The sequence below is a fragment of the Acipenser ruthenus genome, chromosome 4 (assembly GCF_902713425.1).
Source record: "Acipenser ruthenus chromosome 4, fAciRut3.2 maternal haplotype, whole genome shotgun sequence".
Taxonomy (NCBI): Eukaryota; Metazoa; Chordata; class Actinopteri; order Acipenseriformes; family Acipenseridae; genus Acipenser; species Acipenser ruthenus.
Genome location: NC_081192.1, coordinates 62,921,433 through 62,937,015, shown reverse-complemented (window position 1 = coordinate 62,937,015; position 15,583 = coordinate 62,921,433). Strand labels below are relative to the sequence as shown.

Sequence of the window (15,583 nt, the reverse complement as noted above, 5' to 3'; positions counted from 1 at the left end):
ATCTAAAATTATTTTCGACCACCCTAGTAAAGAGCTGGAACGTGCCCAAGAGCAACAGTAAACATGTTCCTAAAATCCAAGGGAGGCCCACGATGCCCTCTTCCAGCCAACCACTCCCACTTTACCAGGATAAGGGAGAATTACCAGGAGAACCAGGAATTTACCAGCTCTGTAAAAACGCTGATGAAATTCAGGGGTGGCCAACAGTATCTCGGCTGCGTGTAGGTTGATAAAAGTTTTATTGTCGAATCATGAAAAAGTAAAACGAGTAGTTATTTTGAAAGTATGTTTTATTCAAGATTGGTTTGAGAGGGACTTAATAAAAAAGAAGCAATAAGTCATTGTTTTAACAGTTACTGTAAAATACCACTTTCATGAAGAATGAAGTCTAGCAACAGAAGACCACTGCAGTCAAAAGATGAAAGGATGAGCCCCAGTACAGACATTGTAATGGTGCCTCCAGAGATCAGAGCTAAGGACAAGTGTAGGGGATAGGGACTCCTGCTTGGTTGAATTGAAGGCTGCAGCAGACTACACTCTCATCAGATCTTTCGAACTGTGAAAACAAAAACACAAATGACTGAAACATTGAAGTAAACACAGAAGTAACTCATTAAAACAAACTGACATTATTATATCAAACATATATATTTGGTTTAAACATAATATCTGGTACCACTTAAGGTTAAAAAAAAAAGTTATCAGTTTTTATTCCTTTTTTCCCAGTCAGTTCCCAGTCATTTCACCATTTTACAGCAGTGTAAAGTGTAATATTACTGGCTGAAAGCATGTCAGTCAATAGAGCAAGCAGCTGGTTGGTTTATGACAGGAAAGAAACCATTAAAGGGGTGGAGACAAATTCACCCTCCAAGTGAACTGACCAAGTACAACACTAACTGAAAGCACTTGCAAATAGAGATTTCTTTAACCAAGTCTAGCACCACAGATCATGTTTAAAGTGTGTTTCTTTCATAACTGAACATTTGAGATCTATATAACAAATCGAAAGTGCACAAAGGTGAGGTTTATGGATTTTTTTTTTTTTTTTTTTTTAGCTACAATCCCTTTAAAGGTGGGGAATATGATAATGTTACCAGTGCAAATAAGCAAGAAATTGAATTTGAAATCTTTGTTTAATACAGCCAAGTAGTAGATAACAGGCAGTAATAACTAGAATAGATAGTGATCACATAAGGAGATGTGTAAAAGAAAGGAAGCTAATCTCACCTCTCTTGTAGCTGAATTTAAAGCCAGTGGAGGAGATTTCACGGTCACTGTGGAACTGAACCCCAACCTGCGACGCAGTAGAGGAGAAGACTGGGAGAGACACGTTTCCACAGAACTTTTTTGCTGTAGAATTGTCCCCGTCTCTTATCAGAAGATAGTCCCGATTACACTGGGCTCCAGTTTGAAGATCAAAGGATATGAAGGTTATCTGGATCTGAAACAAGCAATGCAGATTGTCTTGTTAGATTAAAAAAAATAAAACAAATCAGCACTTCTCTTCTAGTCAGTTACTACCACCATACATGCCCTAAACAAAGTTACAAAAATGAATTCAAACAGCAATGATTCCAACAGTTCAGATGGCTTTAAACTGGTTTTAAAAGACACCTTCTTTGTGTCTTTAAAAAAATTCAGCTTTATAATGCAGGGTTTAGGTGTGTCAGACAGTATTAGCAATGGCTAAGAAAAAAAAATACATACAATATATTTAAAGAGAGAGATGGAGAAATAGAAAGAGAGATGAGAGGGGAAAGATAGTTGTAAAGAGGGAGAGAAAGAGCTGCAACTCATACAGGATTAGTCTGGATTGTTGGTGAATGAGGGGTTTGGAAGGACTGAGAGGGACTTTACTATTTCATCCTCATAAGCGAGGAGGGTCCACGTGCAGTCCATGTTGTTTGGGTAGTTGAATGGGTAGTTGGGTGATGTGATATTTCCTTCTGACGTCATCCTTTTGAATCCACACTGTATAATGGCAAAGAAAAGACACATTCATCAAATACATGGAAGAAATGTGATTTTACACAGTTATTTTGCTTTATTATCAAGAGGCAAGACACTAGTAGCCTTGGTTAGCATTGTTATCCTGAGCTGTGCTGATTCGAGGTAAGACCATGAATGTGAAAGCCTTGGTAAGAACTGTTTTTTTATTATTTATTTTTTATTATTTATAATTAACAATCCATAACAGATGAAAAACAAGCTTATCTGAAGAGAAACTAAGAAAAAACAAAATAACAAAGAAGAAAAAGGAAGAAAGAAGAAGAGAGAGAGTCACGCTTTTCAATGACAGGAGATTGTAAGATTATGGGATTGGAGTCAGCCTGAGTTGGTCAACATACAACAGAAAAGGTTGCCATGCCTTGAAGAATTTTTCCCTGTATCCCTTCAGAATGTATTAGATTTTTTCCAATTTCAGGAAATATAGAAGAACCACTGTTTTGACATGTTTCTGTGTGTTTTAGCTCAGTGTACTAATAAGGAGTGACAAACCCCTTTAAGGTGATCTCTTGTTGGGATCTTCAGAAGGGTTAAAGGCTCTCTAGATGCCTAGTCTTCTCAATAGTATATATTGAGCCTGATCCCAAGTTAAATTCATGGCACTTATCTGATTTGTAAGAAGCTTTGAAGCCAGTTGAAGTGACTGCAGCGTCACTGAAGTATTCCACAAGTATGGATTGCCCGCTTTGCGAATAGCTGAATAAGTTCTCATTGTAAGTCACGGGAGGAGGGCGGACATTGCCACAGGTCTTATCCAATAGGATGGGAGCGTTGACAGTGTCTTCATTATACACTCTGATATAATTTGAGGAGCAGCCTGGAGAGCTCTGGAGATTGAATTCATCGAAGGTCACAGTCACCTAGAAAACGGGAGAATACAGCCGTTCAGAGCTTGGCAGCCCGTTCTGATAGAGCCAGTGAGCCCTATTCACACTGCTGTTATTGAAAGAATGTTTGCATGAATAAAATCATTTGATATTGATTAAACTCTTCTTGACTGTTGTTGTTTTTTTAACAACAGGCTAGGAATGTTTTCTCAAAACAGCAAGTCAAGCTTTATGAAAATGAAAATACTTTCAGCAAACACCCTTCTGTGTTAAACATCATTTGTTTTTGTAACAACAGTCTAGGAATGTTTTCTCAAAACATCAAGTCAAGCTTTATGAAAATGAAAATACTTTCAACAAACACCCTTCTGTGTTAAACATCATTTGCTATGACATTTCACAAGAATACCACTCCCCAATGAGATCAAAATGGGACCAGAAAGAGACTGCAATTACAAAATGGGTTATCAGTATCATGTAAAACTAGTGCATGCACACAATACATACCTGTGGATACATTGTGATACTCTATGATGTGCTATTTCATCATAATTGGATAAGCAGTTCTCTAGATATACTGTATGTATGGCTCTACATTGTAACATGATGTACAGTACATTTGTAACACACATACAGGCACCTGGTATCTCACTGATACGTACCGTGCTGTCTGGAACTCGAATGCGATACCAGCAGTGTGTGTTTTTTGAGTAAGATGTGGGATGGTTTGTAGAGGCAAAACTTCCAGACATTTCACTGAAGTCCATACGGCAGATATCTTTGAACAGAAAAAAGACACTGGAGTGTTAGCTGAAATTAACCTGCAGCCAATCACATTAAAAAGCACAGGGCTTGGGTGAAATATACATACATGCCATATGCAGCAAACACTTGTGTGCCACACCTCTTTCGTAATAATGTTCTACACACTATTGACTGCGTCATGGCAGCAAAATCAAAAGAAACTTTCATTAAGGAGAACAGATCCTCATTTGACTTACCACATTGATACAGACGATTGACTTTTTTGATATCAGTGGCGGTCATTCCTACTCTCTGTCCAATGTAGCGTTTAGGATTTAAAATAGGTAATATAGTTGGGTTGCCCGATTTAGTGAAAGCAAAGCTGTACAGAAACAGACAAACAGTTCTTAAATTAATTTGAAACAACAGAATACTTTATAATAGAGCATGAAGCATTTCTATAAATGTTAATTGGAAACTGGGGGTGGAGGTTTAAACAGTGTGGGATTGCAGGCTTCAAGAAAAATGTTAAATCCCTGTGGCAATGTGCCCCGCCCCTGTGTGCATGTTGTATGTTGCGTGCGTGTGTTAATGTTGGTGTATAGATTGGTACACGGGATATAAACGGGTCTGTGTTTCACATGTGATTTAAAAAGGTAGATTTGTATTTAGGCACGAGGAGGGCACAAATCACTTCACGTGCTGGTTAAATGTAATATGTGAGCACGGGGTTGCACAGAATTAATTCACGTGCTGGGATTCAAGTGAATAATTAATTAGTAATTGAATCCCAGCACAACAGTATATATAGAGACACGTAGCATTCACTCGGGGTTGGGTGTTCGGTGAGTGGAGAACGGGATTGGAGACGGAGGTAATTGTGAATTGTAAAAGTGAATAGTTAAAGTACCTGCTCACCGTGTTTGTTTGTCTGTCTAGTCCGTTTTTGTTCGTCTATTTATTTTGGCCTCAAGTGCCGTGCCCTGTGCTTTGTCTGTTCAAACCTTTTATTTTCTGTTCTGTCACACCTCTCTGTCTGTTTATTTCCTGCTTCTGGTCTGACGCCACCCACTCCGGCCGTCTTTGTGACACGTGGTGTCCTGCGTGGGATCTACAGCGCCTCCAGGACTCAGGCCAAAGCAGGAACCGCATTTTTGGATTTAAAAAAAAAAAGAGGAAAAAAAAAAAAAAATGGCAGAAGACGCCATCAAAGTGCAGGACTGGATCCTGGAAAATGCTGGGCTGGAGGCCCAGTCTATACCAGTAGCCATCCGGTTCCTGCGGTTGATGGACAGGGAACGATGGGAGGCTTATGAGAGGGAACAGACCCTAAGCACCTGGGAGGAAGGTGTGGAGTTGGTCCTCAGCTACCTGGAGGCGGTCATAACTACAACAGCCCAGGTAGCAGAACCACCAGCAGAGGAAGAAGGCCTGCTGGTTTTGCCTCCACAGCCCAAGCGGGAGGAGCCTGAGCGTCCACAGCCCAAGCGGGAGGAGCCAGAGCGTCCACAGCCCGAGCGGGAGGAGCCTGAGCGTCCACAGCCCAAGCGGGAGGAGCCAGAGCGTCCACAGCCCAAGCGGGAGGAGCCCGAACGTCCTATGCCTGAATGGGAGGAGCCCGAACGTCCTACGCCTGAGTGGGAGGAGCCCGAACGTCCTACGCCTGAGTGGGAGGAGCCCGAACGTCCACAGCCCAAGAGGGGGGAGTCGGTGTGTCCACAGCCCAAAAGGGAGGAGTCGGTGCATCCACAGCCCAAAAGGGAGGAGTCGGTGCGTCCACAGCCCAAAAGGGAGGAGTCGGTGCGTCCACAGCCCGAAGAGAGGGAAGTCTGGGTGTCCACAGCCCTAGGACCCAAGCTGCCAGCAGAGGGAGAATACCTGCTGGTTCCACCTCCACCAGCAGAAGAACAATGCCTGCTGTCCCCATCTATACCAGCAGAGGAAGCATGCCTGTTGGTTCACCTGCTGCTGCCATCCCGAGAGCTAAAGGGGGAGGAGCCATAGCTGCCGTCCCAAGAGCCAGAAGGGGAGGAATTACAGGCTCAACCCCCTGAATTTTTCTGGGGGGGAGAAGGGCAGGATGCTGGTGTCCCCCAGCAGCCTCTATTTATGCTGCTGAAGGGAGCACGGCGCACACCAGCCCAGCCGCCACAGCAGAGGGAGCCAGCACCGCCACAGCCTCCCTCTGAGTGGCCAGCATCAGACCCATGGCCTCTGCCTCCACCGCAAGGAGCAGAGCAGCAGGAGCTGCCTCTGCCTCCGCCACCTCCACCGCTTCCTCCACTAGGAGTAGAGGAGCAGGAGCTGCCTCTGCCTCCACCACCGCCAGGAGCAGAGGAGCAGGAGCTGCCTCTGCCTCCGCCACCACCACCGCCAGGAGCAGAGGAGCAGGAGCTGCCCCTGCCACTTCCAGGAGCAGAGGAGCAGGAGCTGCCTCTGCCTCCGCCACTGCCAGAAGCAGAACAGCAGGAGCTGTCTCTGCTTCCCGTACCTCCACCACAGGGAGTACGGTGGCCGGAGCCCCAGAAAGGGGAGCTGTCGGCCACAAAGAAAGGGGAGGAGGTCTGGAGACCACCAACCCCAGCAGCAGTTTCGCTGCCGGAGATCGTGGGGGAGGTCAGGAGACCTGCTCCCACTGCAGCACTTGTGCTGCAGAAGATACTGTGGCCGGAGCCCCAGAAGAGGGAGCTGCCGGCTACGAAGAAGAGGGGAGATCAGGAGACCATTCCCCAAGCAGCCTTTCCGCTGCCAGGACTGCCCTGGCTGAAGGAGTCAGTCTGGGAGCTGTCAGCACGTTTGCTGACAGCATGGCCAGCCATGGGCCCACTGAAGCCTCCCTTCCCAGCCCGAGACTTTGTCCTGGACTGCTGGATTTTTAAGGGGGGAGGTGGCCGTTGAGGCCATGTGTGCTTTGCACAGGGGGGGGGTATATGTGGCAATGTGCCCCGCCCCTGTGTGCATATTATGTGTTGTATGTTGCGTGCGTGTGTTAATGTTGGTGTATAGATTGGTACACGGGATATAAACGGGTCTGTGTTTCACATGTGATTTAAAAAGGTAGATTTGTATTTAGGCACGAGGAGGGCACAAATCACTTCACGTGCTGGTTAAATGTAATATGTGAGCACGGGGTTGCACAGAATTAATTCACGTGCTGGGATTCAAGTGAATAATTAATTAGTAATTGAATCCCAGCACAACAGTATATATAGAGACACGTAGCATTCACTCGGGGTTGGGTGTTTGGTGAGTGGAGAACGGGATTGGAGACGGGGGTAATTGTGAATTGTAAAAGTGAATAGTTAAAGTATCTGCTCACCGTGTTTGTTTGTCTGTCTAGTCCGTTTTTGTTCGTCTATTTATTTTGGCCTCAAGTGCCGTACCCTGTGTTTTGTCTGTTCAAACCTTTTATTTTCTGTTCTGTTTATTAAATGCTGAGCGAAAGCATTCGCTCAGCTTCACCAAACCACACCTCTCTGTCTGTTTATTTCCTGCTTCTGGTCTGACGCCACCCACTCCGGCCGTCTTTGTGACAATCCCACAGTAGATTTGGGCAAAAGTGAACCCGCAAGATAATATGAGCTTTTACGTTTTTATTAAATAATGTCTAACTGTATAACTGGTCTCTTACATTTCCTCATTTTATAATATTCATAAATATAATTTCAAACCATTCCATTGGCAGTAAAATTTGATAATCAATGTTGGGTTGGCTCCAACTATAAATCAAAAGACCTGACGGGCACATCAGTAGCTGATTTGGAATTGAAATACTTACTATTTGAATACTGTTAAAGACACTTACCTTGGGTAATGCATGATTGAACTATAGTCATATGTAGTGTCCAGATTATTTGTATCTTCTTTGGAAAATGCATATTTATATGCTATGATAGAAGAGAGAAACGTGTTAAACTTCACACTTAATCATTAAAAACTAAGGGGGTTATGCATACAACATAACATCCTGGTTTTCCATGGTGGTAGGACTTTTTTCTAGTTTAATAAAGAGGGTTTTCTGGCATTTTCTTTGCATTGTGGTGACAGACCTTTTCCTCATTTGCATACAATTCAACTGATTCATAAAACAAGTTGATGGTAGTAAGAACATAAGAAGTATATAAATGGAATGCAAATGACAGTGAGCTGGCAGAGCTCTCGATGGGACATTTGTGTTTGATTTGTTTGATCACTGATTGGAAGGAAGCCTTTTCTTTTATTTCCTTTTTCCTAAATAGCTGCGTCCCTTCTTGGGCAGGCAACTTATTATTTTAAGTTGATAACAATTTTCACAGTCACTATATTATCATAATATTATTATTTTATAGGCCAGCATACTGTACCTCTGCATTTTGGTGGTATTTAGAAATCCTTAGGACAATGTAATTTAGTCTCAGATTCACTAAATATTTATTCTGAAAGTAGTTTTAGGAATCAGACAAAAGCGCTGCTAAGATGTTTTGGAAACACTGCTCGTTTTATGCATAATCTCATTTTTTAATGTACAAAATATATGACCAAAACAACATTGACATTTTACATGTAGAAAAAGGGCCAAGTTCCAAAAAATCTCCATATAGAGATGTGTTATCAAAATAAGAGACCATAAAGTTAATCAAGGCACACTTGGGAGACCTGGAGAAGTCAAACCCAAGACCTCAACAAAACCCAGGGCTGTGTCTCAATGTTTCGTTTAAATGTTCATGTTCCTTATCCTATGAGAAGTGTATTTTCTCAACGTGCACCCTACTGGTCATCCACCATCTGGCAGGTGTGTCTAGGGAGCACATCGACATCACATGCTTTCTATACCTGTATATTATACGTCTGGAAGTTTTGCTTCGACTCAAAAGAGAGTCTGAAAGTGAACAATATTTAGCGCAAATAGTCTGAATGAAGACACAGCCCTTGACACAGGAGCTGGAGTGAAGCAATGAGTTCCAATGCACACACCTTCATCAATGTTTTCCCACATGATAGTGACGTACTTGTCCCGGTCACTTCTCGACTGCTCGTGATAAAAGCCCAGCGCGTGAAAGAGCTCATGCTGAACAGATCCTTTGGCCATACACCCTGCAGTCAAGGACACTGGCTGCGCTAGCATTGTTTTCCTGCCCAAATAGGACCAACACCTACCACCAAGAAAGAACATTCATTGAAGTGTTTCCAAAAAAACATTTCATCTGACCAGCAGTAGAACTAATAACAACACTGGTTAGATAATTAACATATAGTTCTTTGTGTATAAACATAATTAAAATCAAATGTGCAATAAAATGATGTGGTACAGGTATAAGGTAGAAAAAGGTGTTCATTTACCCATTATCAGGCATTATATTCAGGTACTGCTTTTCTGTTGTGCGCTCTATAAACCGGATACAGGTCTGATCAACAAAGTCTTTCATTGCATCACGTATCACCTTCTTATCACCATCACCTTCACAAAATTAGAGGGAGAGAGGGAGAGATTTCAATTGAAAACTTGAAAAGCCTACAGCTACTATAACTATTAAACTGTCAACAGTGCTACATTTACAAATTAAAAGACACTTAATGAACTCAATGACAAGTGAAGATATTGAGACTATAGACCAAATTGGTTAAGCATTAACTAAAATGTAGCTTATTCATGACTGCTTTCCTTCCTGATAAGTCAGGGTGGCAGTGTGCTCAGCTGTGTACTTACTGTATGTATCAGAGAGACTGTAAGGCACATTAACCAATCCGTTATCCGATCTGGGCCACAAGCACTCGCCTCCTTCGCACTTCATAGCACTCCTGGTATTTGATACAGCAATGTCACCCTGCATCATCTTCTTCAAGATTCCTTTCAAGAACAGGATAGAGCCAGAGTCAGTGTCGATCAAGACAGACATCATCACTCTATACATTTATAAGAGGATTGAGGAATACACAAGCACAAGAAATTAAAGAAAAAAGAAACCAATCAAGACTTGTAACTTTCTTACCTCTATTGGCTTCTAAGATTCTGGTGAAGATATCCTTACTTTCAGGACCCTGACTTTCTCCTAAACAAACACAAGGTATTCGAGTCAATTAGGTAAGAAACTTTTTAGCTAATGTCCTCTCTTCGGTGTAATGGAAAATAGTATAAGTACGGTATTTGTTTCATCTAGTGTTGAGCAAATTAAAAACTGTAATGTACATTAATTGTACAAAAAAAACCCAAAACACAATCTGTAAATTGTTTACACATTTCTGAAACAAATGTCCAAATGTACCTGAAGTACTATGGGGTTTTACATGTCAATATTGTAATTTACAAGGAGTGTAAATGTTGTAATCTCCATGTATTCTCTGAAATCCTCCCTGCACTTTTCAGACCCTGGGTGCTCACCTACAACAGGACCTGGCCATGCTACACTGATAACCTTGGATTAGAACATATATCCCTGTTATTTATTTTTTATTTATTATTATTTTTTTACGGATTACTTATCCTACAATATATTCTGTGTGCTTCTCCGTTGTGTTTCTGTGTAGATGAATTATACCATGATCTATTCCAAATAAAGAAGAAACAGTAGAGAAACATAAAAGTAGACATCAGGTTTTTTGGTTTTTTTTAATCCCTGGCATTGTGGTTCCTACACAATAACAAAGTGACAAATTACACATTTTCATGAAGTAATATCATCACTGTGTATGCCTTTACACGCAAGTGCAAACTCAAATTTAACTTAAATAAACTGTAGAAAAGGGGGCATTGTACATTTACAGTCCTCATAACAGAAAATACTAGGATCAAAATAAAACCGTGATCACTGTACTTAACATTTACCATGCAAGTTGGGCCAGTGTTTGGAAAGTGTAAAAGCACACCTGCATCTGTATCCCGATTCTGACTTGCTTGCCAAATCTAAAGCAGCACTTTACTTTGTTGATCCTGTTTTTTATGTTAATCCCTACTGTCCCACACATCACAGACAAAGCGCATTGTGATATTTCTAATATGTATCAACTGTGTAATTTATGGCGAACACTAACGTGAATTTTTGCCTTCAAATTCGTGTGCATCAATGACCGTTCTAATATTCAGATAGTTTCTAATATTAAGAAAATAATAATTACTCCATGCCGCTGTTTTCACGTCTCATTGCTAAAGTCTTCTCTCGTTGACCAACCAATGAACACTGACACAAAGCAAAATGTGCAGGATTTGTGACACGTGCCAAAATGAAATCTAATCAGAATGAAAGCTCAGCCAATCAACATGCAGTGAATATACTGACTTTAATGATGACCAATAGAGACAGAGAAGTAGTATTAGGAAACACAATGCAAGCAGCATGAACTGTGCTGAATGAAAGCGCATTTGAGAAACATTGCGCTCGTGTGAATGAACGGAATGCAAGCGCGTTGGATGAAAAGCAGATGAAATAAGTCCCTGTACCCAGTACTGACATCAAATTAAGACCCTGTACACAGTACCGGTGAGTACTGGCAGAATTTCACCCCTGTTAACATGCATTTAGCAGTTAAATAAAGAATGGAATAAAGTGTTCATATTGAGAAAAGAGAAACAAACAAGAGATCCTGAATTATATTATTATATTCTTTGGTTCTAGTTTTGTAAAATAAATACATAAATAAATAACAGCTTCTGTTTTTCAATAGGACTTTTTATTGGTTTAAGAATCAATAGAACAACAATGTTTTAGTTGAAAATTATTAAGAAAGCTGCATGTGTGTTGTACAGATGTTGCTGTATCATAGGAAATTCATCAATAGCTTGAATTGCTCAATTGACCAATTAGCTCATATATCAAAATACCAGATAAAATGAGAATGCTTTTTACCAGACCAAATAAAAAAGTGATAACAATGAAACTTACCATAGACATTGTATTTCTCCTGAAAGAACAAGAGGGAAAAACAAATTAGATCCAAGAACACTGACTGAAAAATAAAAGCTCCAGTATCTTAAAATATGTTCAATTTGACTCTTCCTGTTAACACATATGCCTTATGAGAAAAGAAAGACAGAAAAAACCTTTATATAATAGTACAGGCACGCTCCTGCTACTCCTTGGAGCCGTCTTTAAGTACAAAGCAAGCACAGAAATAAACAACTGAGATTGCAACATTTAACAGAGCTGATATTTTCACACAAACTGATAAAATAACATTTTAAAATCAAATGTGGTACAACACCAATCCCAAACAATATATCTGCAATGGATCCATCTCCTACCTGCAGAGGATTCCCTTGTGAGAGACTGGGCAGCAGGACTGCTACCATGGCTAGCACCAGTGTTCGACCCATCCTCAGTTTCTGTTGTTCGGTTCTGAGAAGTTCAGGGAGCTCCTTCTTCTTTGAAAGCAGATGTTTAAACCCCACTGAACAGGGACTTATATACACATAGCCCTGGGTGTGCCCCTCGAGACAGCTGAAGGTGGAATTACCGGGCCCTCTTGAATCGCTTGGTCAAGAGTTTAGTTTGTTTAATACAATTTATTGATCTTTTTCTATTTCTATTTATTTATTCATTGATGTGTTTGCTAAACGGGTAAGGTCACTGGAACTTCCCTTAAACTACAGCCAAAACCTAGTAGGATTCCATTATAATCCCAGTATTAGGTAAGTACTATCAGAACCATTAGCAGACGACAGCAATACTGGCAATGGCAATACAACGTATTTCTACAGTCTCCAATGGCAGTAAAGACAGACAGACTGCACCACAATGGCAATACCATGGTCCTGTAGTAACAGGCAATGATAACACAGTACAGTAAAGCGCATTAGAATGGGATGAGACAGCTCTATCCAGAATGCTACCACAGTGAGTTCCTGTGACTGCCAAGACAGGTTCGACGGTTCATGTAAAATGAAGAGCCAATTGGTTCTGTATTGGTATTAATTAATGGATAACATTTGGGGGACCACTGCACTTGTGAGACAGTTTGCTTTTTAAAATCTTTAACATGTATTTGAAGAAGGGATGATTATCTCTTCAGGGAAACCAAGATATTTAATGTAAAAGCAGTGGGGTCTGAGTCTGGTAAAAATGTACAACAATTAATCTCAATAAATGTATCTGTCGCACTACTTGATGGAGGGCGTTGTAGATTGATGGTAGTGTGTGCTTTGAAGGTTACAACAGCAGTGATAAGGTGTTCAGTTGCTTAGTTTGCAGTAGATCTCCTATTTGTTAGCAATAAGGCTTGTAATTAATTTGACCTATTCACTAAGATGAGTTAATAAAGGGCTGTTTCGTTTGATTTAAAAAAAATCAGTTTTGATGGAATAAATAAACGATTAGATACAATACATTAAAGGAGCCAAAACTGTAGAACTGCTTTAGAATAGAACAAAATAGTAATGAAATACCTTAATTTAATGCTTTGAGAACAAATCCTGATATGTGTTGCTTGCCATACACTGAAATACAGAGTGACAGCAACTTGACAGGTGTCCTTACCGGACCCTGAGCAGTTAAAGGATTAACTCTTTCATTTGCTACAATCATAATCCACCCAGATTAATATAAATCTCACTTGCTAACCCCACCCCTGAGTACTCTGGTAATCTGTTGTCACACATGTGATTCCAATGTAAATTCAATGGGCATGGATTGAATGGCAATGTAACAACACTGCTACTCCTTAGTCACTAAATTATATCAAAATCTATCTTATAGGACCAAAAACGAACTTGCAGCAGGTTTTTTTTGTTTTTTTCTTTAATACTTTATACTGAGCCCACTTACTGTGCACATCCTTCAACATTGGACAAATACATATTTTTTGGTAAAAATATAACACACATTGCTACTCCTTAGTCACTAAATTACATCAAAATCCACACCGATTCCCCATGTAAACTGCCTCCCAATCCCTTACAATGTAATGTTCACAATCCATAGCATTACTAGGGGTGTGGTTGTGTGGTCCAGTGGTTAAAGAAAAGGGCTTGTAACCAGGAGGTCCCCAGTTCAAATACCACCTCAGCCACTGACTCATTGTGTGATCCTGAGCAAGTCACTTAACCTCCTTGTGCTCCGTCTTTCGGGTGAGACGTAATTGTAAGTGACTCTGCAGCTGATGCATAGTTCACACACCCTAGTCTCTGTAAGTCGCCTTGGATAAAGGTGTCTGCTAAATAAACAAATAATAATAATACTACTACTCTACAATAGTTCCCCTCATTTTCACATTGAAATCATAATCATTGTTTTAAAACTTTAAAAAAGGCAAAATCTTCACAGTATCTGAATGAACAAGGACAGCTATAATGCTATAATCCCCATGTTAACTGATTCATAATTACTAAACCAAAAAAAGACGGATATATTTATATGTATACATGTGCACTACCTAAACGTGTCTACACTTCAATTGCAAGACAATCTATCTTAATTCTTTTCATAATAATCTGCCCAATGTTCCAGGACTTTGTGAGTGGCTGGGAGAAGATGGGTGCCTGGAGCAACCTCTTCTTCAAGTGCTGGAAAGCGCAGGGGCAGGCCACTCTTTTAGGGCATTTGTCTTTGCTGAATCAGGGGCAACCCCTTGTCCACTCACTACATGCCCCAGAAATGTTACCACCTTTTGAAACAGCTTACACTTCTCTGGTCTCAACTTAAGGCCATAATGCTGGAGTATCTTGAATACCTTTTCCAGGTTACTCAAGTGGGTCTCAAAATCTGTTGAAAACACAATTATGTCATCAAGGTAGACAAGCAAAGATTCTGAAATTAGACCTAGGCAATGCTGCATCAGCCGTTGAAAGGTTGCAGGCGCATTACATAGCCCAAGCGTCATACTTTCAGACTCGTAGAGGACTTTAAGGTAAAGTCCTTCTCATCTTGCACATCTAGGGGATCAGCTATGGTAACAGTTGCCAACCGCTGGTGTCTATACAAATAAACTGGAAAAGAGTAGAGGTTCCTTACCCGCACCGGTGTGCGTCCCTGTCTCACCACTCCAAGGGTTTGGGCTACACCCACTGTGTCTTGTCCATCCAAGGGCTCCAGCAGCCCATAGTAATCTTCCCCACAGGGGCCCATGACCATATCAACTCACTCTGTGGTAACATTTCAACTGGTCGACAGCATGCAGAGCACACCACTCCAACTGATCTTTTCCCACAGGCCGTGGCTTCCACCTGTCGGTAAATCGAAAATGCCTCCTTCCACAACTTCCTGCTGGGACCGATCTGAGAGGAAAAGACCACAGACTTACACTGGGCGTTAGTAAACAGCATATCCCAACATGCCCTGATCACATTCATACCCAGGATAGGGAGTTCCGAATTCCCTCTACACCCATCTTTCATGATCACCACCCCCCAAGCCAGAAGAGTCACGCCCCCAATCTGTAAGTCTAGAGTGGTATAACCAACACAAGGGATTTCCAAGCCGTTAACTGCACGCAGCCGAAACCAATTGTACTAGTGTGATTCATATCAAGTCCCTGGAACAGCCACCTGTAATAACTTTCAGAAAAGTGTGTCACCTGTGATCCTATATCCAACAAGCATTTCACTGGTTTCCCTTCTACTAGCACCTCCATGCTTGGGTATGTCCCTACTGACTCAAAGGCTGTTACTGGGTCTGTAGAACGAGATCCAGTCACTTGACCCACAGTGACCAGAGAATCTAGTTTAAAGGTGCCACTCCTGCCCTTCCCTGGGTACAATACCGGACAATGTGGCTGCTAGCTCTGCACTGTCTACAGAAGACCCTGTGTGTCCCACTGATAAATCGGCAAAGAGGATGTTTCACCACTAGTTGGAAACCGATTTGTTCTCCTATTGGGGTTGCCTATAGAGCTTGGTGGAGGGTCCCGTGGTGTGTAGGTGCTCCCTTCACGCTGTACCTTTGCTGGAGAAAAAGTGCTCCGCTCTTGAGTGGGGGCCATCCCTGACTGCAACTCCTCCACCAAGGCCTTCCCCATAACTCCCTGCAGTATCTCGCTATGGAAGGTCTGCTTCCAGTCTACTTCCCTCGGAGGCGATACTGGGGAGGCTCTCCTTGTCA

At 41.6% G+C, this 15,583-nt stretch overlaps 1 protein-coding gene across 1 annotated transcript; it reads right to left on the bottom strand.

Moving 5' to 3' along the window:
- Positions 1–272: 272 nt before the first annotated feature.
- LOC117400047 (low choriolytic enzyme-like) lies at positions 273–11,901 on the bottom strand. Its single transcript, XM_059022635.1, has 13 exons — positions 11,794–11,901; positions 11,435–11,453; positions 9,548–9,607; positions 9,265–9,405; positions 8,898–9,015; positions 8,532–8,710; positions 7,384–7,465; positions 3,836–3,960; positions 3,497–3,612; positions 2,615–2,867; positions 1,858–1,973; positions 1,228–1,441; positions 273–556 (listed from the first exon to the last, which is right to left on the bottom strand). Exons 1-13 carry the CDS (start codon positions 11,863–11,865, stop codon positions 543–545), a joined length of 1,509 nt encoding a protein of 502 aa, XP_058878618.1. The 5' UTR covers positions 11,866–11,901; the 3' UTR covers positions 273–542.
- Positions 11,902–15,583: the final 3,682 nt, after the last annotated feature.

Bases quoted from the DNA above. Each gene is read 5' to 3' on its own strand.
- LOC117400047 (XM_059022635.1), bottom strand. From the start codon at position 11,865: ATGGGTCGAACACTGGTGCTAGCCATGGTAGCAGTCCTGCTGCCCAGT. The intron at 9,406-9,547 runs GTAAGAAAGTTA...TGTTCTTGAAAG, and splicing joins AATCTTAGAAGCCAATAGAG to GAATCTTGAAGAAGATGATG. The intron at 7,466-8,531 runs GTGTGTGCATTG...CTTCTATCATAG, and splicing joins GTGGGAAAACATTGATGAAG to CATATAAATATGCATTTTCC.